This window comes from Dipteris shenzhenensis, chromosome 12 (assembly GCF_047967505.1).
Source record: "Dipteris shenzhenensis isolate YYH24624 ecotype China chromosome 12, Dip_SZ_1.0, whole genome shotgun sequence".
Classification (NCBI taxonomy): Eukaryota; Viridiplantae; Streptophyta; class Polypodiopsida; order Gleicheniales; family Dipteridaceae; genus Dipteris; species Dipteris shenzhenensis.
Window position 1 is genome coordinate 23,416,248 of NC_141607.1, and position 24,473 is coordinate 23,440,720.

General features: G+C 42.1%; 1 protein-coding gene across 1 annotated transcript; it reads right to left on the bottom strand.

Annotated features, from left to right (window-relative positions):
* Nucleotides 1-19,409: 19,409 nt before the first annotated feature.
* On the bottom strand, nucleotides 19,410-23,052 carry LOC147895995 (uncharacterized). Its single transcript, XM_087382898.1, has 4 exons — nucleotides 22,276-23,052; nucleotides 22,004-22,181; nucleotides 20,125-20,171; nucleotides 19,410-20,024 (listed from the first exon to the last, which is right to left on the bottom strand). Exons 1-4 carry the CDS (start codon nucleotides 22,995-22,997, stop codon nucleotides 19,607-19,609), a joined length of 1,365 nt encoding a protein of 454 aa, XP_087239024.1. The 5' UTR covers nucleotides 22,998-23,052; the 3' UTR covers nucleotides 19,410-19,606.
* Nucleotides 23,053-24,473: the final 1,421 nt, after the last annotated feature.

The window sequence follows — 24,473 nt, forward strand, 5'->3', positions numbered from 1 at the left end:
TACTAATGTAATGATCTTCGCATTCAACCATGGAAGTAATGAAAGGCTCGATTGTTCACAAGAAGTATTGCAAAAGACCTACGATGGATGGCGGCAACGTAGGAGGAACTCCAGAGAAGAAATCGATAGCCACTGGAGTGCTACCAAGAATGAAAGCCCTGCTGGTCGAGAACGGCTAAGACATAGAAGCCAATTCCATGTGACTTTTGCAAAAATGACTAATAGAAGTAGAGAGACCATTTAGCGAAGCACAGGCTTTATTTCTAAAATAAAATAGAAAAGGTTTGTCGATTAGAGCATCTAATACTACGCTAGCACAGGCTTTCTTTCCAACACGAAACATAAAGAAATGTTAATTGGAAAATGGTATATTACTAGGGTACACATTGGCTTCCTACAACGAAGCTATCAAACTATACCAAAACTTCAACACGACGAAGGTACACACTGCATGCAAGACAGGACTACGGCAATAGACAGCTCGTCTCAAGTACTACGTTCAACAAGAGAATTCACAAGTGCTTGCAAAGTTATAGAAAAGATGAAATAACGTTTCGTATTAACCTGCATCTTCAATCGCCTTCGCTCCAGTTTTTTGTTAATCGTTCATTCCGACGAAGCTTTACCCGCATCCAGGGTGACAGGTGAGTCTATTATCTGAGGACAAGCCTTCGCAAGACATGCATGAGTGAATGATTAGAGAAGTAGAAAATGTCGTAAAGAATTGAAGGACATTGACCGAAAAACAAGAGCGACCAAATCACCTTTGATGAAGGCTCCACTATCAGTGGTGTCCATATAGTCAGCCGACGCTTCCATAGAAGAAATAGACAATGATTGAGAAAAGAAAAGGGTAAGTGCCATACTCCTTGCTATGAACGTTGTGCTTAAATAGGCAAACCATAGATTACTATAGAACGAACAACGAAAGGAGGGGTGCACTTTCATCTTCTGAGCAAAATATTTGTCCATCAATACAATATCTACTTCAAGAATAATAGATAAAATTTCTGCCGTTTGGCCCTGACCTACGCCTTAGAGCAGTAAATTCATTTTCATTCGCTCTAGGCTATTTATTTCCCTCAAATCCCATGGATTTCTAGGCTTACATCACATGCAAATTTCCTTTAATTATTTCCATTACAAATTTTCAATGAAAGAAAATGCGATTTTTGGCTTTGCCAAAACTCGACAGTTGCTAAGGCTACCCTGAGGGCAGGCCAAAAAGAGTGTATCTCGTAGATGAAGGCCGCCCACTACACGACCAACAAGTGTTTGACAATGTATCTCGTAGATGAAGGCCGCCCCTTACATGACCAATGAGTGTCTGACACTGTATCTCGTAGGTGAAGTTCACCCACTACACGACCAACTAAGAAAGATTCCCATGAAATATGCTTAGTGGGTATTGACAAAGATCTCCGTGAAGTGTGCTGAATGGATATTGAGCCCAGTGGTCAAACCAAAATGAGCTCCTTCAGCCACTAGCCCATTCAACCCTTGTGATATTAAATGGTAGCCTGTTGTATAAGAAATGACAGCCACGTGGTATGAACCACCACACTCTAGAGTCCACACCCCTCCAGCTTCTTCTTTATGATCTTCCATGGTGGCCAAGTGATGTGAACTTGTCCGCAATGAGCTAGCAAAAAACAAGGGACTAACCATCCCAAAAGTCGAAAATAGAAATGGAGGTCGACTCAGATAGGACAGTCTGTCCTCTCCAACTCTCCCCCACAGAGCTCGTGCATGTAGATTTTTTATCTAATCCTACCTACAATGTGACTGCCACTCCTCAATTCGATGCCTTTCACTTGCCTTACGTCCCTTTCAGATGGGAGATCCTAGATCGACTTTTTTTAACCTTTCTGAGTTCCCCCCACTCGACCAGCGACTTGAGCATCAGCAAACTGTCTCCCGTCGAAAGTGATAAGCGGATTTACCTCTCCGCAATTCCCTGTTGGTCCTTAAGACAGAGGTCAAGGAGGAAGCGGTGGATGTGGTGCCACAAGTTTTAGAAGACCCTTCGTTCCTGGCAAAGGAGGAGGTTATGTGGGTAGGGGTACATCACAACATCGTTTGCTTGTTTGGTTGCGTGTTGATGGGCATTGGTTAGTGATGGAGCTTCTTCGCTCGAGGATGGATGTGAGCCACCTTGTTGAAGTAGTCACGTGTAAAAGCTTAGGTAGGGCTCTTTGATGGCATAGCCCATGATGGACAGTTGTTGGAGTTGGACTTGGAGTTACTTCCGTGGTGGATAGCTTGCTGCATGTGAGCATGTCTTTCTCTGCTAGGCTTGAAGTCTTGTCTCGAACAAACAATAGGACTTGGAGGAGTAGAGATCTGTCTCTCTCTCAAAAGACCAAAGACTCACCAAAGATAACCTTACAAACTAAGGAACACTAAGATAAGAGCATGAACCACACATAGAAGGGCAGTTGAGGACCGACATAGGGCAAAAAAACCTTGAAGACCGCTTTAACATAGTCTATGAACACTCCTCTCTATGAAAATAACCATATCTCACTCTCCATAGCTCAAAATCACGAGCTTTGTGAAGAAAATCAAAATAAGGTCAATAGTTCTAAAATAAATGCATCAAAATTAGGTCCAAGCCACCCATTAATGTTAAAACATATTGTAACCACCTTGAAGCTACTGATCAGAAGCTTGATAATACAAGGTTGGTGCAAATTTCCTTAAGTGGTCTTGGCAAAGACTATGTCTAGTCTGGAAAGTGATATGGATACAAATCTAGAAATTGCCAAACTTTGAGATCATGTATGATATAATAATGCAAGAATAAATCCACACAAGAGGATGTAATGAGCACATGGGTAATGAAAAAGAATTTGCAACAAGAGACTCCATCTCCCAAAGAGATAAAGAACAATATAGTGCCCAAAGAGGTAGGGATAATGCAAAGAGTTCAATCAATGTCACCAACAATCAAATAAAAGACAACGTTTTAAGTAAAGGTCACATCAAGATAGCAAATGGATAGAAGATTCTAGAGGTTCTTAGAACAAAAAGGGACCAAAAATGCCAAAAGAAGCAATCAATTCAATAACATGTTCAACAAGATGAATATAATGGAATGCACCAATAAGACTTGGAAAGTGCAACTATGGTGGAGTGCTTTGACACAACGAATTGGAATGCCATAAGATGTGAAGTATATGAGTCTCATGGATAAAATTATAGATACATTGAAGATTATACAAGCCATGATGATCACAATGCTCCAAAGTAGCAAATTTAGTTGTTCATATAAAGCAGGCCGAAGCTAGCACCAAGGGTTGATCTTGAATGGCTAGTCGACTTAGGTGTAACTACTCATATGACTAATCACCCATAATGGTTCTGATAAATTTAAAAGATACCAAGCCCAAGAGAACACATATTCATTGCAAATTCTCATCCATGCAAAGTGTAATCCATAGAGAAATAACTCAAAGCATTAGGGGAGAATTGGGGTCTCAAAAGGGCCTCATAAGGAATGGATTAAGAAAGGATTAGTCCTAATGAAAGGGCCAAGGTAGGTCCCAAAAAGTCCTAACCCCCCCTCACCTAGGTGGGTTAAGCCCAAAAATGACCCCACCTCTTACACCTCTTACATAAGTCTTACTCCTAAGTGGGAACCAAAAAATTCAAAATTCAAAATTCGAATTTTAAATTCCCTCCCTCCTCTCTCCTCCCTCCCCCTCCTCTCTCCCCCTCTCTCATTCCCCCTCCTCACTCCCTCCTCCCCCTCCTTCCTTCTCCCCCTCCCTCCCTCCCTCCTCCCCCTCCCCTCTCCTCCCTTCCCCCTCCCCCTTCTCACTCCCTCCTCCCCCTTCCTTCTCCTCCCCCTCCCTCCCTCCCTCCTCCACGCCTGCTCCTCTTGCCCTCCCCCTCCCTCTCTCCTCCATGCCTGCTCCTTCTCCCCTCCCCCTCCCTCCTCCTCCACTGCTGCTCCTCCTCTCTCCTCCCTCCTCCCTCCCTTCTCCTCCATGCCTACTCCTCCTCACCCTCCACACCTGCTGGTCCGCACCCCTTTCCTTCTCTTCAACTACTGGTCCTCCCTCTCCTATCCCTCCTCCTCCTTGCCCTCCCTCTTCCTGCGTGCTACTCCTTCAAGCCTGCATCTCCACACCTTCTCCTTCTCTACACTCCTTTAGTCATGGCATGTCTCCAACAAGTACTAGGTTCACTTAGAGTTGGAGGCGGAATATGCAAGCACACGTAGTCTAGGATTGAGGGGAGCTTCCAAAATCCACAGTCTTCGTTCGCAAGGAAAGAAGCATCTCGACCTTTGGGTAGAAGGATCCTTGTATCCTTTAGATCCTGCCAGCCAAAAAAGCCCTCCTTTCCATACAATGCATGAGCTAGTTTGATTTTTAATGGACATGCGGGGTTGCTTGGTTATTGCAATCAGTTAAACAATGCTCAATCAATGGCTATACAAGCAAGCGAGATGCGCAGAGCCCAAGCAGAGATGCTAGCACATTTAGGAAATAGCACCATTATTGCAATACATAACTCTATGAAGGATCTTCAAAGGGAGAACCAAGATCTTCATGATAAAGCCAAAGCATTGGACTTGGAACAAAATGCATTAGACTTGGAGCGACTTAAATTAGAAGAGTCACTCTGTAAGTTAGCTGAGTCCAAAAAAGGCTTGGAAAGATCTATATACAATCAAGTTCGATGAGCCATAGAGAAGGAACGAGAGAAGGCAAAAGTACAAGTGCAAAAGATGAAAGAAATAGCTTTGGGATTGAAGGAGAGGAAAAGAAGGTACTTACATAACATGGACGCATTGGCACCCACCGGTGGTGCTAGAAAGAGGAGAGTCCGGGCTACAAGGTTGGTTATCAAATGTTCCAATGAGATTATACTCTTTTGTGCTACACTGTTTGTGACTAAGTTTTTATTGTGTTCTTCTTTAGGAACTTCATGAAAGATGTGATGGGAAGAATGGATGGGGATGATATTGACTGTTCATATGCTCTAGCTAGTTTATTGAAGTCAAGCGATGTCATTGGGATACTAAGGGACCCAAGACACAAGCGCCTACATGTGCAAGTTGCTGAGCAGGTGATGAAGGACTTCAAGGATATTGTGGATGCAAAGGACATGCTTGCAGCTTATGATACTGCCGGTGTAAGTCGTGAAGCTTACACATATATTTAAAAAAATCTACTATTTTGGAAAAGTATAAGAAGTCTACAGTGCCCCTACCCACACCTTGGTTTGTGAGACGTGCACGGCGAGAAACAAACCAATGTGCAAGAGAAATGCTTGGAGGGTACCATTGCATAAGTGTCACAATGACTTGGAAGTGTGAAAAGAAATCTGGCTTGCAAACCTTTGAGATGAATGCTTTCAACAATGTCTACTTAGATGTTGAGAAAATGCAACAAGCAATGGTTGAATTCTATGGCATGAGAGAATATGGTAAGAGGAAATCCATTATAGCATTGCACTTTACTTAGTCCATTTCCTATATCATGTTTATCCTAACGATTTTTATCTTTTGTTGTACAGATTGCAATGGAAAGCTCATATTTGTTACAAAAATGGATGAAGCTCAATTGGTGAAAGAACATAAGTTAGAGAGAGTCAGCATCTGCATTATGAATAAAGCCTTAGCCTTTGTTCAAGGGGATGAAGAAGTAGAGAAAGATTTCTCAGTGCAATCTGAGAAAGTATATGGTGGCTTGCAACATTTGAGACTCCGAAAGAGTGCCATGAGACATTGAAGTGGGTTTTAGATAGAATAGGAATCCCATCGAAGACAAGAGGAAGGGCAAACATTGACAGTCGATGGCCATGGAACCTTTCAAGTTGAATGGCATCTTACTAGTGATTTGAAAACACTCAAGTGCTTGCATGGTTATGATATAGGGGCAAATGCAATGAACACATGCTTTATTGCATGTGTTTGCAACGTAAGCAAAATTCAGGCTTACAATGGGAGAATGACATTCTATCTTGCAGCCAAATGCAAGCTCCTAATTGCGACAAGAAGGATCCAAAGTGGGATCCCATCTTGCCCATCCCACTTGAGAGAGTACACATATGTACTTTAACGTAAAACTGCACATACTTGATAAGTTGTTGTATTTGCATCTTGTTTATGCTTGGAATTTAATTCCACAAGAAATATACACACGGTGCATTACAGAAGTTGAGAAGTTATTTTCAGAGATGGGATTCCATGGAGGACATGTCAAACTTAAGGAGGATAAGAAAATGTCTACGGCAACACAGAATCTTCCTGCAAAAGTGTCCATGGGTAGAGTGAAGGTAAGGAGAATCCTATTGAATCACAATCTCGACAAAGACAAACATACATTGTCTCAAAATAGTTTGGGTTGGGAATATTGGAAAGCATTGTGTGAATGCACGACCAATAAGGCTTCTCATCCTCAAGTGGTAACTTTGAGAGCTAAAGTATGGACAGAGGTAGATGCATTGATAAAATTGCTTCACCAAGTTCAAATCGATGAGATGTATTATGAAAGGTTCATGATGGCTGTGAAAGAGTTTATGCAATTAATGGTGAAAGCATGGGGGGAGTCACACATTACGCATTACATGGTAATCTTGGTACCATCGTAATATTTAGCACTTGCTTTATAAACAGTTTTTGTTGCTGATTTGATTCTCATCATGTTTGTAGCATATTCTCTATGCACACAGACCATGGGTTGTACAAAATTGGGGTCCTTTGTCCATTTGGAATACACAAGGCATGGAGAAGTCACACTATAGAGCCAAGGCAGCCTACTTCAAGAACTCAAGGCATGGTGCTGGTGTCACTCACAGAGCAATGCATTGCATGAGATGTTCGACTAGTTTTTTAGATGTTTACTAGGAAGGACTTTGAATTCTGAAAAGGCAAAGGCATCAGAACTTGCAAAAGCAATTCAAATTGTATCAAAGAATAGAAGGCATAGTGCTTGGAAAGCATCTATAGGAAGTCAAGGAGTTGCACGTTGGTTGTAAGCTAGAGTGAGAGAAGGGAGTAGATGGGTCCAACCACCAACAAAAGCTATGGTGTAATTGTATACAAATATGAAATACATATATTACTTATTTTGACCACAATTTGTGTACTCACTCTTTAATATCTTGCTTATTTTGACCACAAATTTTGTACACATGACGTTGGGGAAAGTGGGGACATGGTGAAGGAGAGGGGAGAGAAGGGAGGGGCATGGGGCAAGAGAAGGGGAGGGGTTGAGTGGTAGCAAGGGTGGGGGGAGGGGGGGATGTGGGGTATCGGGGAGGGCGACGGGTGTGGGTGGGGCAAGTAGGGGGAGAGCAAGGGGGAGGGAGGGCGACAAGGGTGGGGGGGTTGGAGGGGTTAGGGCGAGGATAGAGGGCACGATAAAACCCTAAATGTAATTAAAAGGGATGTCAAAATATGATGGGCCCTTATAAAACATTTAAAAAACCCTAACTCTCATTATTCAATGGTAAGAGTAAAGAACACTGCTAGACCCACTGGACGCCACGTCCACCCTTCCTCCTCTAGCTCCACCACCTCCATGGCATCCATGCACATGAACCTATCCGGGTCTGGTGGCGCCTTCCTCGACTCTCGTGAGTCCTCTAACTCTCGTGAGGTCTCCCAGGCTTCTCCTCAGCTTCAGCCTTCCCCTCAGCCTTCTCCCCAGCCTTCCCCTCAGCCTTCTCCCCAGCCTTCCCCTCAGCCTTCTCCCCAGCCTTCCCCTCAGCCTTCCCCTCAGCCTCAGCCTCAGCTTGACCCTCAACCTTCCCCTCAGCCTTCATCTCAGCCTCAGCCTTCCCCTCAGCCTCAGCCTTCCCCTCAACCTTCCCCTTGGCCTTCCCCTCCCCATGAGAGCCCTCTTTGGATCGAACAAAATGTGTTCGATAACCTCCTGGACATAGAGAGGCTTCCTGAGGGCCAATAGACTGCCAGGAAGAGCACCATCTTCCCTCTCCCAGAGATATAGCCCATCGCAGAGATGATCCCTATACCCATGAGGAGGGTAAAGCAGACTCTGAGGAAGCCCCATCCCAAAGAAGGCCAAAGCTCCAGACGTCAGTGAGAGGAGGACTCAGAGGAGTTCCAATGCAGACAAGAGCAACGGAAGAAGTTCAAGGCAGACAGGAGGCCATGGGAAGGTGTTCAGGTACCTGTAAAGCCCCCATCAAGAGTCAAGAAGCCATACAGAGCAAAGCCAGGAGTGCGGGCCCTGAGGGAGATCAGGCAAATGCAGAAGACCACCGATAACTTGATCCCACGTCTCCCTTCCAACGTGTGGTATGGGAGATAGCACAGGGATACAAGGATGGCATGTGCTTCAGCACAAGAGCTATGGGGGTGCTCCAAGAGGCTGCAGAGTAAGTGACCACCGCTCTGTTCGAGGATGCCAACTTGTGTGCCATCCATGCAAAGCGCATCACAGTCATGGACAAGGACATGGCTCTGGCGAAGCGGCTACGGAGTGACCCAAGTTTGAAGCCCTAGACTCTCTTGCAACCCACTCTTAGGACTTAGACCACCCCCTACTCTTGAAGGCACTATCTTGTATCTAAGGCCCAAGGGCCAATTTTTTTAAATAAAATATATCGACATTCTCTACACTATCGCATTGTTGTGTATTTTTCTCAGTAACTGATAATTTTAATGTAAGTTTTGATTTCTGTCAAATCCTGAAGGATTTTCACCATCGCGCAGAAGGGAAAAGTGTCTAGCACGTCGCCAGGATCCCAAAATGCGCCACGGCGCGGATTTGACAGAAATGAACTCTCGAATTTGGGCATTCTGAACTTGCCAGAATGCCCAAATTTGCACCGTGGCGGGTTTTGGGCTTTTTGGGGTCCTAGCGACGTGTCGAACACTTTTCCCTTCTGCGCGACGGTGAAATTCCTTTAGGATTTGATAGAAATGAACTCTCGATACCCAAAATTGGTGAAAATGATACTAAATTGGCTAGAATTTTATTAAATTAACACAATTAAAATGAAGGAGAAAATATATCATCAATGACTTAAACAAAATACAATGGAATTCATGACGAGCAATGATAACTTAAAACAAATAATAAAGACATGTAGTCATGTATCCATTGAAATATCCATTTAAATATACAAAAGGCCTCACAGGCTATCTTTCTTCTTGGGGCTAGTTCGAGTACACCGAGAATAGGGGTCTTTGAATCCCCTAGTGGATTCCTAGATATAAATCTAGCTGCAACAGCACTAACATGCTCCTCTCTTGCTGCCAAAGACATAGCCGTTCCCATCAATGCCCTGCCATGAATGTTCGATCCAAAGGCATTGATAGCAGCCAAGCGGTGTACCAAAATGTCTTTGTCAGCATTCCGAGTAATGTTGGATATTCGATAGCGCGCAACAATGCCTTGCACTTCAGCAGCTCCGAAGGATCTTGAGGATAAAATTTGCTCGGTGAAAGACCACGATATGCTCTGCGACTTTGCCAAGGTAATGGGCCAAAGAATGATCTCACCCAAATGTGTTGCGAACATTACCCCGTCGAGATGAGAATTCATCAAGCTCAAATGCATCCTGCAACAATTCAACAAACATTAGAAGACCGACAAAACAAATTATACTGAAAGAACATCAAAATAAAAAATATTGTTCGAACTTACTACTATAGCATCGTCAGCTTCTATTCCTTCCTCATTTGCAATGTTGATGGAACCACCTGCTGTGTGATGTTCCATTTGGGAGGTGGGCGCTTTCTCATGACCTATGTTGGAGGTGGAAGCTTCTGCATCATATACGGACATGTCTGCATCCCTCATTGAAACTAGTGTCATTAAGAGAAAGTCTTCCATTGTCTGGTCTTCGGTACCTAAAACCTTGGGATCTTTGACACTTGTGTCAACATTAAATCCTGATAGGACTCCGAGTGTCTCATTCTCTCGTAGTCCAAAAAGAATCTCTATGTCATGGAAGAATATGTACTCTTCTCCATCGATGATGAGGGGGGACAAGGACCATAATTCATGCAGATTCTTGCTCTACTAGGGGCTCTTGAAGTGGGCTCAATGCTTGAGTTGCTTCCATCTCCTCTGTTGGATCATCAAGACTCTCTTCCATGTAGATGTCCGAGTCTAGTCTAGGGATGACCAGATCAACGGTTCTACTAGAGGGGGTGCTAGACGATGAGGCTTCTTCCTCTAAATTTCCTTCTTGGAGAAGGAAGATGAATGTCATCTCCCATGAAAGGAATTTGGTGCCTATATTTCCTATGATCCCTGTGTCTAGGATGTCTTGAACTTCGACTGTCCTAAACCCTTTGTTTGTAAGGTTGTCACAAAAGCGGGCCAAGCACTTTGCAAACTTGGGTTCCTCTATGAACAGAAACTTTATGTAATCTATGGGAACCCATCTCTTTGAAGTGTGGTCAAATGTATAGGAAAAATTTGAGAAATTATCTTGCATGTAAAGGATGAGATTTGAGAAGTCATCCTTGGCTCGCATATATGTGCCTAGGACATCTAAAGTCCTATCAAACACTAAAATTAGGTCTTCCTCACGATTTGCAAATGCAGTTCGTGAGATGAATTCATGGAACGCAGTTCCAGCTGAATCCATGGCAAATAGCATTTGATGGAGGGAGTAACTTTTGAGGACGGGAGTTTCCATGGCTCTCTAAATGTGAAAGTGAGAATGTGATATAAAAAGGGCTCTTACCCCTTAATATATATCAAAACCCTAAAAATTAAAATTAATCATAAAATTCCCAAATTTTTTGAAAAACATTTGCCATGAACTGAAAGGAGAAAACATTAAAAGAAATAACATTTTAATTTAATTATCCATCATCTTTTGAAGCAATAACTAGGATTTGTTGACTGACAAAAAATTAAATTCTGCAGTAGTCACACACATTGTTAGCAATCTTCAAAGTTGTAGGAGGAATGAAATTGGCACTATGCATGCACTTCTCCACACAGCGGCTGATCTTACCACCATTTAAGGTAAAGTAGGACTTTGACATGCCGTCGACACAAGAGGTCACAGCATTGCGTGGTCTTGTAGCCTTTCTCCTCACCATGCTTGCAGAGGTTGCAACAGCAAGAATGGGACTCCTACACAAGGCAATGCAGCTCCAACAAAGGCACAAAAGAGGGAGAAGGAGAGGCACAGGAGAGGGAGAAGGAGAGGGACAGAGCAAAAGCAACAGAGGCACGAGAGAGGGAGAAGGAGAGGGACAAAGTAGCTCCAACAGAGGCACAGGAGAGGGAGAGGGGAGAGAGAGAGAGGAGCTGCAACAAGAAGGCCAGAGTAGGAGGGAGTAGAGAAAGAGGGGGAAGAGGGAAAATGTGTGGGATTTGGTTCAAATCTAAGTGATTTGGCAGGCTGGACCAAAATAGTGGGGGGTAGAGGCCCTAGACAGAGGGAGGGGAGAAGAAAAATTCGCCATTTGGGCCCTACCATCCCATTGAATGTAGTTTTGGGTTCATGTGGGGGAGGTGCATCTGGTAGGAGGGTCAAACATGGGTTAAGAGGGGGGGGTTGTTTGGGTTGTCCTTAGTGTAAGGGGAGCAACCAATAGGGGTTCTCTGTAGGCCTGCCCACTCTCCACCTCAACATACCATTGCCCCACACCTTCTAGCACTCTCATTGGTACACCTCAAATCACTCTCTAATCCCTTGAAATTAGGAAACACTAATTGGAGGCCCTTTTGAGACCCCAATTCTCCCCTAATGCACATGAGATTGGATGATGATGTTTTACATCTGCTAGATCTAACCAAGTAGACCTCGCACAAAGCAAAAAGGTAGATGAAGCAAATCTACAATGCATGTTTTTCATGTGCTAGATCGCAGCTAGAGTGGCTGATGAACTTTTTTCATGTGCTAGATCTCACCTACACCTTGAAATGAATGCACAAAACCAAGATGAAGCAAATGCATTTTATCTAAAGTCTTTCCTCATCTTAGGCCTTGCAAGTGAATGATATCACTTGAAATTGAGAAAAATTATATCAAGAATAAAATATCAATGTCTCTTAATCTTTGAATATAGATCTATGATGTGGAGAATTTTTGTGAACCTTACAATAATGAGGGATTCTCTTAATCCCTATCATGTTAGGGAATGTACTTGCAATCAAGTATTGTTTGAAACATTGTTAGGTGTTAAGGGATTAAAAATATAATAATAGGTAGGGCTATATAAAATAGATGTGGTAGCAATGTAGATGTGCTAGCCCACCCCTCTTTACGTGTTAAGGGATTAAAAATATAATAATAGGTAGGGCTATATAAAATAGATGTGGTAGCAATGTAGATGTGCTAGCCCACCCCTCTTTACCTAGGCCTTATATATCCAGACTTGTATTTTATTGTAAACTCATTTATTTTCAACTACATTCATATTGGTTGGAAAATCATGCAATATGACAAGCAAGTATTTTTTTCATTTAGGGATGTAGCCTAATATGAGAGATGCATGGTTGAGGCGCTACATCCAAACTTCCTTGTTGGTATGTCCATCTTCAGGACATTGTGTAGTGCCAACAACCCAACATGAATCCACTTGGTCCAAGAATTCTAGTTAGTGATGCCCTAGTGATCACAAAGACATTCTAAGATACACCCACACAAATTGCAAATTGACCTTGGGTTGACTTGAGTAGCGATAGCATAGCATCAATGGACTTGCTTTTCAAATCGACCTTAGTCAATTTAAGAACACATGTCATGGGGTTTCAAACGCAATGGCCAAGCTTTGCAAATTGACCTCAGGTCGATTTTGGATCAATCACAAACACATTCTAAGATACACCCACACAAATTGCAAATCAACCTTGGGTCGATTTGAGTAGTGATAGCACTTGTAGGCCTTATTACTTCTTAATCCATTTTGCTAATTTACTCCTTATAAGGCCCTTTTTGAGTCCAAAATTCCCCAAATGCCAATTCATATTAAGAGCACACTCGATTGTGAAATGACCAGGATTGCGGCAGTGAGTACACCATATACCCTTCCTTTAGGTACGAATCCTTCTCCGAAAGCCACTGGCATGCCCTTAGCCCCTTTAGAGGCTCTCTGGGTCTTCGTCTCTGCTTCCAAGTCAAAATCCTCCAAACTCATACCTTCAGACCTTCTGTCCAAACTGGTCGCATCCGAATCTTCCTCACTGTCATCCGACTTCTTTGATTTGGACATTTTCTTCTTGGATTTGCTCTTCTGGAATTTGCGGTTCCTACCACTGGAAGCCATTGAGGGAGAGAGAAACTTGTACTTACTATCACGTGAAGAGTACGAGGTTATCTATAATAGCATGCCTTATGATCTCTAGACCACATTCTAATTAATTTATTTCCCGTGCTTGCTTTCATTTTCTATGATTGTTTATTTGCTTGCCATTTTCTATGATTGTTTATTTGTCTCCCCCCAAAAAAGAGGCCAAGTACGATTGACAGTACCAAATATGTGAGAAACCCATTTTATATACATGAGTAATGGTCATGATCCATTAGCAAAGGTAATACTTCATGATCCAACCATAGAGCACATGATCCAAGTTACTGATAATGTTTGCAAGTAGTCAGAGAGCACTACAGCTAGGCAAGACATGATGCAAGCATGAAACAAAAACAAGGTACATGACCAAGGTTACAGGTAGTATTTGCAGTCCTTAAACAATTTCACAGGATAACAACTAGCAAGCAGTCACAAAGCAATACCAAAACATACTGAAAGCAATGACTATTTACATGGAAAGCAATTTTAAAAGAGAAAGCAGTCACAAAGCACTGGTAAAGCATTGTCAAATCACTAAAAAGCACATGTAAAGCATTACAGAAATAGAAAAACAGTGGGCAACCAGTCACAAAGCAGATGCAAATACCTTGCAAAAGAAGTGACTATTTACATGGAAGGTGATTTCAAAAAACAAAGCAGTGGTAAAGCAGTCATCATAGAGCACTGCTAAGCATGGACAATCACACATACAAAGAAGTGCTAAAGCAGTGAGACATAGTACTTTGCATATTCCATGTAAAGCAGCCTACAAATGCAAAGTAGTGAAGCACTTACAGTTGGGGGTGCACTCCCAACCTGTTGCTTGAGCAACAGGTTAGGGTATATATCCAACCTGTTCCACAAGTCAAGAATTTTCTTAATTTGTGCAACAGGTTGGATTGAGCAACAGGTTGGGGGATATATCCAACCCGTTACACAAATCAATAATTTTCTTGATTTATGTAGTAGTTTTGATATATTTGTTTATAATTTAAGGTACTTCCAAAAACCTTAGGCACGTATGAGGGTTGCATGCTTACTTGATGCATGACAACGCAACATGGTGATGCAACACGATGTGGTGGATGACAATGCAACACACTGTGGTGCATGATGATGCTACATGATGTTTGCAAATTTTAGGAAACTAGACTCAAGAGGCTTAAAGTGAGACTCAAATTTTGATTTTATCACACCCTCATAACAAATATATGTACAAAGAATTTGCCTTCTATTCTTGCTTACAAGCTTTGAAGCAAGGTTCATCTCCTTTATGGACCGCATAGCCAACTCCCCATCACAACCAAATACTTGGTGTTCTTGCATTGCTTCAAGTGTATGCTTCTCCAATGGGTTTTCTACCATCATCTTATGACCAATGTGTGTCAAAATGGCACTCAAAAGTGCATTGTCAGTCATGCAAACAACCAAATTGAAATAAGTACATGCATCAAAGAAAAACCTCATTTTGGTAATAATCCAACCAAGGTCAAATGCATTAGATTGTGGATTGTATCTCCCTTTTCTTGCAAAAACCTGTAGCTCTAGTGATAGCCAGTCTTTTTGAGCATGATCTTGCTCACGATGGAGAAAATGTCTTGCCTTGTCCCCATCATTCTCATCCTACAGCCGCTTCATTTTTGTGAAGGCTTTTCTATTGTCCTTTGAAATGTGTTTTGCCATTCCCCAATCAATGATTCCAATCTACATGCACCAAGTAAACTTGAGCAAGATGTTGCTAGGGTACAAGTTTGTATGGAACCATTGAGCCGAATGCAAATGTGCTAGTCCAATTAGGAGAGCAAGGACTAACTGGTGCACAGTGGCACAAAAGAATTTGATTCTTTGCACCATGTCTCCTAAGCCTTTGATTGCTTCCTCTAGCTTTCCTTCTATGTTTGCCCTCTTCTCTACTCCTCCCTTCAAATGCACATCAACGTGCTTGAAGGGCCCTTCATTAAATGGAAACTTGAGGGGAAATTGGGAGAGGATCCCACCATTGAAGAATGAAGTGATGGTCCAAAGGGGCTCCTCTAAGGTAGAAACAACTCCTTGGATGAGGATAGGGTGTGCTATTTGCATGGCCACCTTCTTCGTGCTTATGGTCTATGAGTCTTAGCAGTGCCCTCGTGTCGCTTCCCAGCATACCACTCGCATTTTAATAGACTGGGAGAGATGGAACCGATAGATGTCTTGTATGTTCTAGATCGAATCTTTTCACCTATGAAAATCTCTTTGTCCGTGATATATGACACAAAAAAACGTTTCTTATGTGACTAGCTCACTACTATAGCTTTTGCATGTCATCTCCAAGAACCTTTTCTTTCAACTCTCTAGTGCCTCCTTCTTCATCTTGCTCATCTAGTTCCTCTGCCATTCCAAACATTAATGCCGACTTCTTCCCACGCCTATCGATTCTGAGGTTCTTCTTGTCACATTGAAGGGCTTTACTTTTATATAAAGCCCATGATTCATCCCATCGTTTCATCTACAATGGATTGACATAACTGGCAAATGCCGAGCATCTTGGAGCACATGATTTCCCAAACTGTGTGTAGACATAAACTGACAATTCACAATGTTGACAAGAACGCCAATTTGGACATCTTGTTCAAGCATCATCTTTGGGTCTTCTATAACCTTGGACTTGAAACTATACAATTGATCAGTGCTCCCTATTATGGCCTCCATCTCTCTCTCGTACATCCTATTTATCTGCTCTAGCAACTATTCTCAAAGCATTTGGTTAACTATCTTATTGTTTCAATAGAAAGATGGGAGGCTCAACAACTTAATGAAAGGAATTAAAAAAATACTTGCGAGGGAACAACTAGATAGCAAACCAAGAAAGTAACATGTACACTAGATTAGTTAAGAAATTTGAGTAGATAAATGAATCCTTTATGCTTGGGTCAGAGCATACATCTCTAGTCCCCTTTAATGGTTGAGTAGATAAATGAAGCCTTTATGGTTGGATCAGAGCATGCATCCCTAGTCCCCTTTTTACCTTTTAGCAATTCATAGTGCTAGTGCTCTAATATTCACAATATGCACATAGGATGATGTCGTGTTTGCACTCTCAACAAAGTGATGCTTAGGCTATAGGGAAATATATCTATTTAAGGAGCAACAACGTCCTTCAAAAAGTGACACATTAAAGAGTACCAATAGCCATTTGTTATGAGCGGTTTATTACCTACAATATATGCATCTACTAATGGGCATATATGATTGTATGCATAGTCATAGGCCTTTCCAAAAAAGAATCAAAGCATTTTGCCAAAAGAGTGGTTGTACAAGAGCGAACCCCAACAATGGAGAATCTAGCAAAGTTCAAAAGGTAATATGTTGGTTTTGGACAATCTTGGGTATACCTAAGCGAATAATTTGAGTTACAATATTATAATGGAGTCCATTTTGCACATCAAATATCCGTGTCTATCGCTTAGATATTTGTATTCAAAAACATTAGTGGGATGACCAAGAAGAACCTATCTCTAGCCTAGGGGACCACAACAAGTTATTAGATGATATTTACGACCATTTCTTTAGATATTTTAGCATCTCATCTAGAATTGATTAAAAGAGAATCTCATAACATCATGCTTTTAGTTCACATACACATGATTTAAGTGCTTTGTGCTCCACATTTATGTCAATGGGCATATATGTACTTTGTCATTCAATTTTAAAATTTTGAAGGACTTTAACAAGTTTTGTATGCATGCTCTTTGCTTTATAAAACAATTATAGTTTTGATGCATTTAATGCTTACGAGTCTATTGGTTTCTTTTGTTGTTTTTATCCTTGTTACTTTGTATGGAAATGCAAAAAATAACGCTTGCTATGTTTGGCTAGAGTGAAGTAACAATAGATAAAATTACTCAATTCATAATATGAAGTACTTATCGCTCATTAGAATAATACTAGAAAGCTCATTGGTTTGCTCTTCTAGCTCTCCTCATTGAAGCTTAGTTCCAAAAAGGAAATATGTTCATTTTATTTCAGTGCAATAATAACCATCGAGGTCATTTGGCCGATACATCAACGCATGAGCTACAATGGATAATAATACTTTGTGGGTATTGGAATGAGCATTATTGGCACTTCCAAAAGTTTTCCAAATATCCTTTCTCCTATCAAATGCTGTTTTGCTAACTCCTTTGCATCCCATTCTACAACTCAATCTTTACTATGCGTAAATAGATTGTAATCCCATTTCTTTAATATTGATTTTGCATCATATTGCCCCCATGCCTCATGGCTCCATGACTTGTGGTTTTGTCTCGTTTTTTTGGATTCTAAGGTGGCAACTTGTGAATCTACTAGATTTTCAATGATATCTCCATCCAACAAGAGATTGTAATATGGTTGTGTGATGCTCTTAGAGGCATTTATTGATTACAACAACGACCAATACCCATTTTGGTTGTATTAAGTATGATGCAAAACAAGGAATTTCAAGTCAACCTCCATAGCATTTGCAATTATCAACAGAGACTATCCAATTGTATATACCATTTTGGTATCCCTTCCTTTGTGCATCAAGTAACGTTTCAAGTTCCTCCCTCCTTGCTTTTGTGGGCTTCTAGGGATCTATTTTCACCATCTTTCCTACTAGATTATGAGTGAAATAATGAGAATAAGAATCATTTAAAAACCTTACTCAAATGTGTTAAATGACATTACTATGCTCTAGAATGTAAAGAATAGCCAAAAGGTACATATTAAAACCACACATTACTCTCCTCTAGAATGTAAATAATAGCCAAAATGTTCATATCATAATGCTTCATCGTGCCACCCCTCGACCTCCTTGCAACCTCTAGCATGCAATCTCTTTCCTATGCAAAAAATAAGAATCTCCCCTTGTCCTAGACCCCCTTGCAACTCCATAATCTCAACACGTGCACACACACAAGCACACAATGTATTTCTAATCAATTATATTTAAGAAAAAATTGCAATGAATCAAGTTATTTATTTATAGAAACTATTTTAATGCATTTATAGTCTTAAAAACTAAGTGTTATATTTAAGCATTGAAAATCATTTGAGTGCAAGTATTATATTTATATTCTTAGGTCCTGTGTGTATGCACACAAGTGTGCATGAGCATCCTAAAATTCCATGTGCATGGATATGTACAAAGGGATATGAAATGGGTGCCTAGCATGTGCTTGTAATTAATTTCTACATATAGAGTGTCCTTTATTGCTTAAGGGTTCATGGAGAGGCCTTGAGGGGGAGTAGGGCACAATGTGAGAAGGATAGGCCTAGTAAAGAGTAAATGTCATAAAGTCCATCTAAGTGAATGAGGGGGCAATCTCTTCCAAGGCTTAGATTTCCCATATTAGAGCACAAGGTTTATCACCACATGCCAATCCAAAGGGTTGGAAGGACCATATTATTAATGTTGGCATCCCTCTAACACAAGATTTTCATGAGGAGATGCATGTAATACATCAAAGATCTGGCATGGTTATCATGTCATATGAGTTACACAATGAATGGTAGCTTTCACATCAAAAACCTAAGTGGCATTAGGGTTGTATTAGCTAAAGTTGTAGAAGATGTGCTTGTGCACTAAGTGAAGATTTATGCCTACTATCCTCTAGAATGTAAATAATAGCCAAAATGTTCATATCACCATGCTTCATCCATCCAGCCTTGATAAAATACGGCAGAACCGCTTCAAGCTAGATGATCATGTTGGGATCAAGCTCATTTTCAAAGGCAAACGCACTTTCCATTGCCCAACAATTCATGGTCCTTCACACTTAATGAAAGATATTTTGACATGTGAGATATATTGACTTATGATGGTATCATTAGATATCAAACCCAATAGAAAACCTGAATGCATTATGGTAGTATTGTTCTTTGTGAATAGAAAATGTACATTTTAAGGATGTCATATACATAATGTAAGTAAATCCTAACATGGACTTTGAGCATTTCCACAAAGCCCATTGCCTTTACTAACAAGCCATGATGTAAGCAACGGAGGAAGGTCCATTTACATTGGACTTATGGGAGCTTCATTAATATTTATCAACAAAAATAAACATAGCATATCAACTTTAGATGCAAACTATATGTTTATGAATTAAACTATAGCTTTGTCATATAAAAAGAAGATTTTGATCAAAACTTTGAATAAACCATTGAATTGCTACAAGAAAGAGCTAAGATGTGGGACAAAAGAAAACATCAAAATCACTTACTGTCCTTTTTTCCATCGAGCCTAAAAAACCAAGAAAATGTTGGATTTTAGCAATAGAGGGGAATGAGATGTAGAATAGACCTTTGCATACCAAGGAACTCCTTAGTCGGCAGTTAACTACCCCTTAAAGGTAATTAAGAACGAGGGGATCTACCATGCTTGGTTTGCTCCTTATTTTCATCTCTCTTGGGCACAGACTTTCCATCCTTTACATCTGTCTTTGGCACAGCATATGCTATTTTAATAGGCCTTCCAAGTACAGGCTGCTGATCAAGCTGCAGAGCCAGTTCCAAAGACTCATCATCTGCAAAATCTATGTGGCCATATCCCTGAAACTCCCCAGTTATCTTATCTAATGCAAGCCGAATGGCATCAATTTTACAGTCTTTGAAAACTTCTCTAATCTCGTCTTCTGTGATATCCCAAGAAAGATTCCCTATGTAAGCTCTAGTGTAACCCTGCATTTTCCTAGGTGGTTCTTTGTATGCTTCCTTTTTTATGCTCTCTTGAGGCTTGGAAGCACAAGCTTGAACCTTTAAGAAGCGACCTCCCCTGTTGAATTGGATAGAAACAAGTTCAGTATTAATATGCAAAAACTCTTTACCCGCAAAAGCTTGCCAGCATGGATTACAAAAAAGCATCAGGCACCTACATGTCACTTCCATCTAAAGCTAGGGCTCTTTGAGCAGCCGCATCTGTCTGCAAGAGCCAACCACCATACTCCATCAGAGTAATCCTTGTAATTATATGTAAGCTGCTAGCTGCAAAATCCCATAAAATTTCATATTGATTGACAATTACAATTTAGACAATACCCCCCTGTTGCAGAACAAATGACCTGAAATATTTCAGCTAAGCTCTGGACTGGAAGTTTTGGATAAATGCTAGAGATTTACAGCATTGACAAACAGGTGTGGAATAGAAATTCTGTTAAATTCATGGAGCAAAGATCAGACATGACATGAGACGAACTTGAAGCTGTAGCCTCTCCAACTACCATTCCACTCCACCCCCTCCTCTCTAAGCTCTCTATCGGATATCCTCCACTTTCCACTCCATGAGTCCACTCAGCCACTCTACCACACTCTTGAGTCTCTCCTCCACTCTCATTCGAACTTTCGTCCTCCACTTTCCTACTCCACTCAAGCCTCTCTTCCTTTCCCTAGGAAGTATGCAACAAGGTGACACATATTAGTGTAAAGGGGCAAGTCCTGCAACACAAAACTCAATCCTCCCTCTTGGAGACGTATATTTTTCAGTTTGGTCTGCCAAGTATGAAAACCCTCTCCCTCAAACTTATCTATCTTGGTTTTGGAGGCCATAGGGGAAGTCTTACCACTGATGTGGCAGTGTCTAGTCCCTTACAAAGATAGCATTCAATTCAAAACTGTCAAACTGCAAGATAGGACCTCCAAGATGGCATAAAATGTTGCTCAAAACTTCTTCAAATGCTCAACAAAGAAAAAGACCAAGGAATACTGACCTTTCTTCTCCTCCTCAGCCTTTTTCTATCTACAATCTTTGGCTATGTGCCCAGGCTTGTAGCACTAGAAAGCATTTCACCACCTTCCTCTGTGGCTAGAAAAAGCCTTTCACTCCATCTCCATCATATATCCGCTCCCTTGCCTTCTCAATGAAACAGGACCTAGCTCTGGTTTGCCCTTACCACCTTTCCCCTTGGCTAGAAAAGCCTTCCATCTCCATCATACATTTGCTCCCTTGTCTCCTCTTGCAACAAAATAGGACCTAGCACTAGCATGGATCGCTCTCTCCAGTTGCAATCATTGTCATAAGACTCTTGAAGCTATAAGGCAGCTTTCCCATGATGAGCATGGCTAGTTGACTTGAGTCCACCTTCATGACCAATTGTTGCAGGTTGATCCCAAACCACTTTTACATTAGTGAGGTGATTGTACACCATGTCCCCTTTTACTCCATATGCATCGTGAACAACTAGTTCCGGAGGGATAGAATCATGGTCGTATGAATCATCCAAACTTGAACAAATAGGTGCCCAATATGAAGTATGTTAAATTGATTGAACAAGATCATGCATGAAGTTGAAGACTGGAACACGCATAACATTTTTTTAAAGAGAAAGAAACAATTGAGAAAAAGAATTTAATATAAATTTAGCAACTATCAGTCATTCCCCATGTGCCACTTCCATGGTCCTCTTCTTATTCCTCCTCATGACTGCATTCACTCTGACAAGGGAAGGGGGGATGGAACGTTGTTGTGACAGGAGAGGCCAAGAAATCCAAATACAAAGAGGAAGCCCAAAAGAAATAGCAAGCATTTACTGCCATTTGATTAGAAATCAAAATAGCTCATCTAAAAAATACATGGATAGAGGATACAGATTTGGCGGGTGGGCGCGTGTCTCACAGAAGCGTTCCGTCTCACAAGAGCGCTCATTCACATGACAGGTGGCCATTCGAGGTGGAAGATGTCTAGGGGACGAGAAAAAGTCCATAGAAGCATGAATAAATCTGTAGAATACTTGATGAAGCGAAAGTAACAGCACTTACCTTAAAGGTTAGCAAGGCAATTCCTCGAAACTTTCCACTATCAGAGAAAGTTTTCAAAGTCACCTCAGAGATGCTACCACAATCTCGAAAAAAAGCTCTAATGTCATCCTCAGAACAATAGTAGGGTATTCCGCCCACATAAACAGTTTTTGGATCTGTCAAAGCCTGATCCTCAGCGCTGCGTCACAAGAAAAGAGGAAATCAACATGCTTGATATCAAGTTGGCCAAGACAACACTATACTGCCAACACAATGGGCTTATAGAAACAAACCTATGAAAAGGTTGGGCGTTCTGATCAGCGTGAGCATTTTTGTCGCCAGTTTTAGGCAGCTGCTCCTGCAGTTTTGGTTCCTGCTTTTCACTTGTATTTTTTAATACAGGAGACTTTTTGCCCGCTTCCGCCTGGAACTTCTCACCAGGTTTTCCTGAGTTGTCTATGTCCTGCTTGGAACCATCTGTTGGCTCTCGGTTGTGCGACTTAGCATCAGCCATCTCAGGGGAGACTCTCTTATTCTTCTTTGCATTTGGGTTGTTTTCTGCGTTGTGCACTTCCCCTACGGATTGCCCATTGCCTACTTTCCTCTTCTTCTTCCTTTTAAGACTCTTCGACTCGAACACCACAGTCGAACCTTCCACCTGCCCAGCGGCGGGGTCGTCACCTCCGTTGTGTTTCTCAAGAACCTTCCGCATACATTCAGAGTACCTCTCCATCTCGGCATCGTCAATTCCAGCATCAGGCTCCCCAACGTCCGCGGAGGCGAGGCCGAGAGAAAGGCGAGGGCTGAATGAATCGATGGGTGGCGAATTCTTGGCAGCTGAAGGGGGATGCTGAGAAGGAGAATGAAGAGAGGCAAGCGACTCCTTGAGCTGACGTCTCTTCTGGCGTCTAGAGGGGCCGAGACGTGCAGGGGAGGGAGAGGGACTGGGAGAGGGGGCTACCTTGGCTTCCTGCAATCGAAGCTTCTGCTTCAACTTCTTGTTGGAGAGCACCATAGCTCTGCAGCTAATTCACAGCAAGTTTTAGACACATTGAAAGTTTCTAGAGAGAAGCCAGTGGCCCGGGGTCCTAGTCGCACCTGGCTAGGTAAGTGGTGCCTTCGGCGGCTAGGGTGGGGGCCGGTGTTCCCCTGCCCCTAGCCGCACTTGGCTAGGTAAGTGGTGCCTTCTCTCTAGAAACTCATGATGTGGTGGTAATGTGGCAATCTGGTCTAAAACTTGCTGTGAATTAGCTGCAAAACTTGCTGTGAATTAGCTGCAAAGCTATGGTGCTCTCCAACAAAAAGTTGAAGCAAAAGCTTCAATTGCAGGAAGCCAAGGTAGTCGGCTCCCTCTCCCACTCCCTCTCCCTCCCCTACCCGTCTCGGCCCCTCTAAACGCCAGATGAGATGCAGTCCCCTGCCCCTAGCCACACCTGGTTAGGTACGTGGTGCCTCCTCTCTAGAAACTCATGATGTTGAATACTACACGGAAAAGGGCCTCTTTTCCACATGGCAGTCCCCTGCCCCTAGCCGCAACTGGCTAGGTACGTGGGCCTCCTCGGGCCAGCAGTTCCCTGCCCCTAGCCGCACTTGGTTAGGTACGTGGTGCCTTCTCTCTAGAAACTCATGCTGTTGAATACTACATGGAAAAGGGCCTCTTTTCTAAAATGTCTTGTGTATAACTAGCACATTGACTTTGCCATTCAACATCGAGGTTGTCTTCATCAAAATACCAATTTTTGAGCCAACACTTATCTACCTTTTGCGCCTTACTTAGGGAGTTTACCGACTAGAGCCGCCCATGCCCGCCCATCGTGCATTGCATGCATCTGGGCCATGGACTGGACGTGGGCAGGCAATCTTGCCCGTCCATGATCTGTGGGCGGTGCTCACGGTCCGCAAGTGTGTAAACACCCTTAGTTGACCTCAGACATTGACAAATAGGCATTTCAATTCATGTAATGCACAGCCATGCACGAATTAAGGTCATCTCCATGTGTCTATGCAAGAATTAAGGCACACCACTATGCAAGAATTAACCTAAGCTTGTCCCCACGCGCAAAATTAATTCGACACGAATTGAGAAAGTTCCTCCTATAAATGCGCGACTTTTGGAATTTTCTCCAGCTTTCACCCTCACCGATTATAGGAGGGGGAGGGAGAGGGGTGGGGAGAGTTGAGATGGAGGAAAGTAAGAGTGCTCTCAATGGAAGCAAGAACGGAAGAAGGAGAGAGAGAGACAGAGAGCCACAAGTTTTGGTGGGTGCAGAACCACCCTAATCTTCTTTTTCATTCATTTATATATGTGTTTGAGTATTGTACATAACCGGGGTAAAGGCACAGTGACCTTTAACCCCCACAACCTCCCACTTAAAGAACAATGTGCCTTTAAAGAAGAACAACCAGTGGGCATACTATCCAATGCCCATCAATACACGACAATACTCAAATCGTTGACTAGGTAGACTCTTCGTCCAGCATATCTGCATGG

Coding starts and splice junctions, on each gene's coding strand:
- LOC147895995 (XM_087382898.1), bottom strand. CDS start 22,997: ATGGTGCTCTCCAACAAGAAGTTGAAGCAGAAGCTTCGATTGCAGGAA. Junction 22,182..22,275: donor AACGCCCAACCTTTTCATAG/GTTTGTTTCTAT, acceptor CTTGTGACGCAG/CGCTGAGGATCAGGCTTTGA. Junction 20,025..20,124: donor GCTTTAGATGGAAGTGACAT/GTAGGTGCCTGA, acceptor CCAATTCAACAG/GGGAGGTCGCTTCTTAAAGG.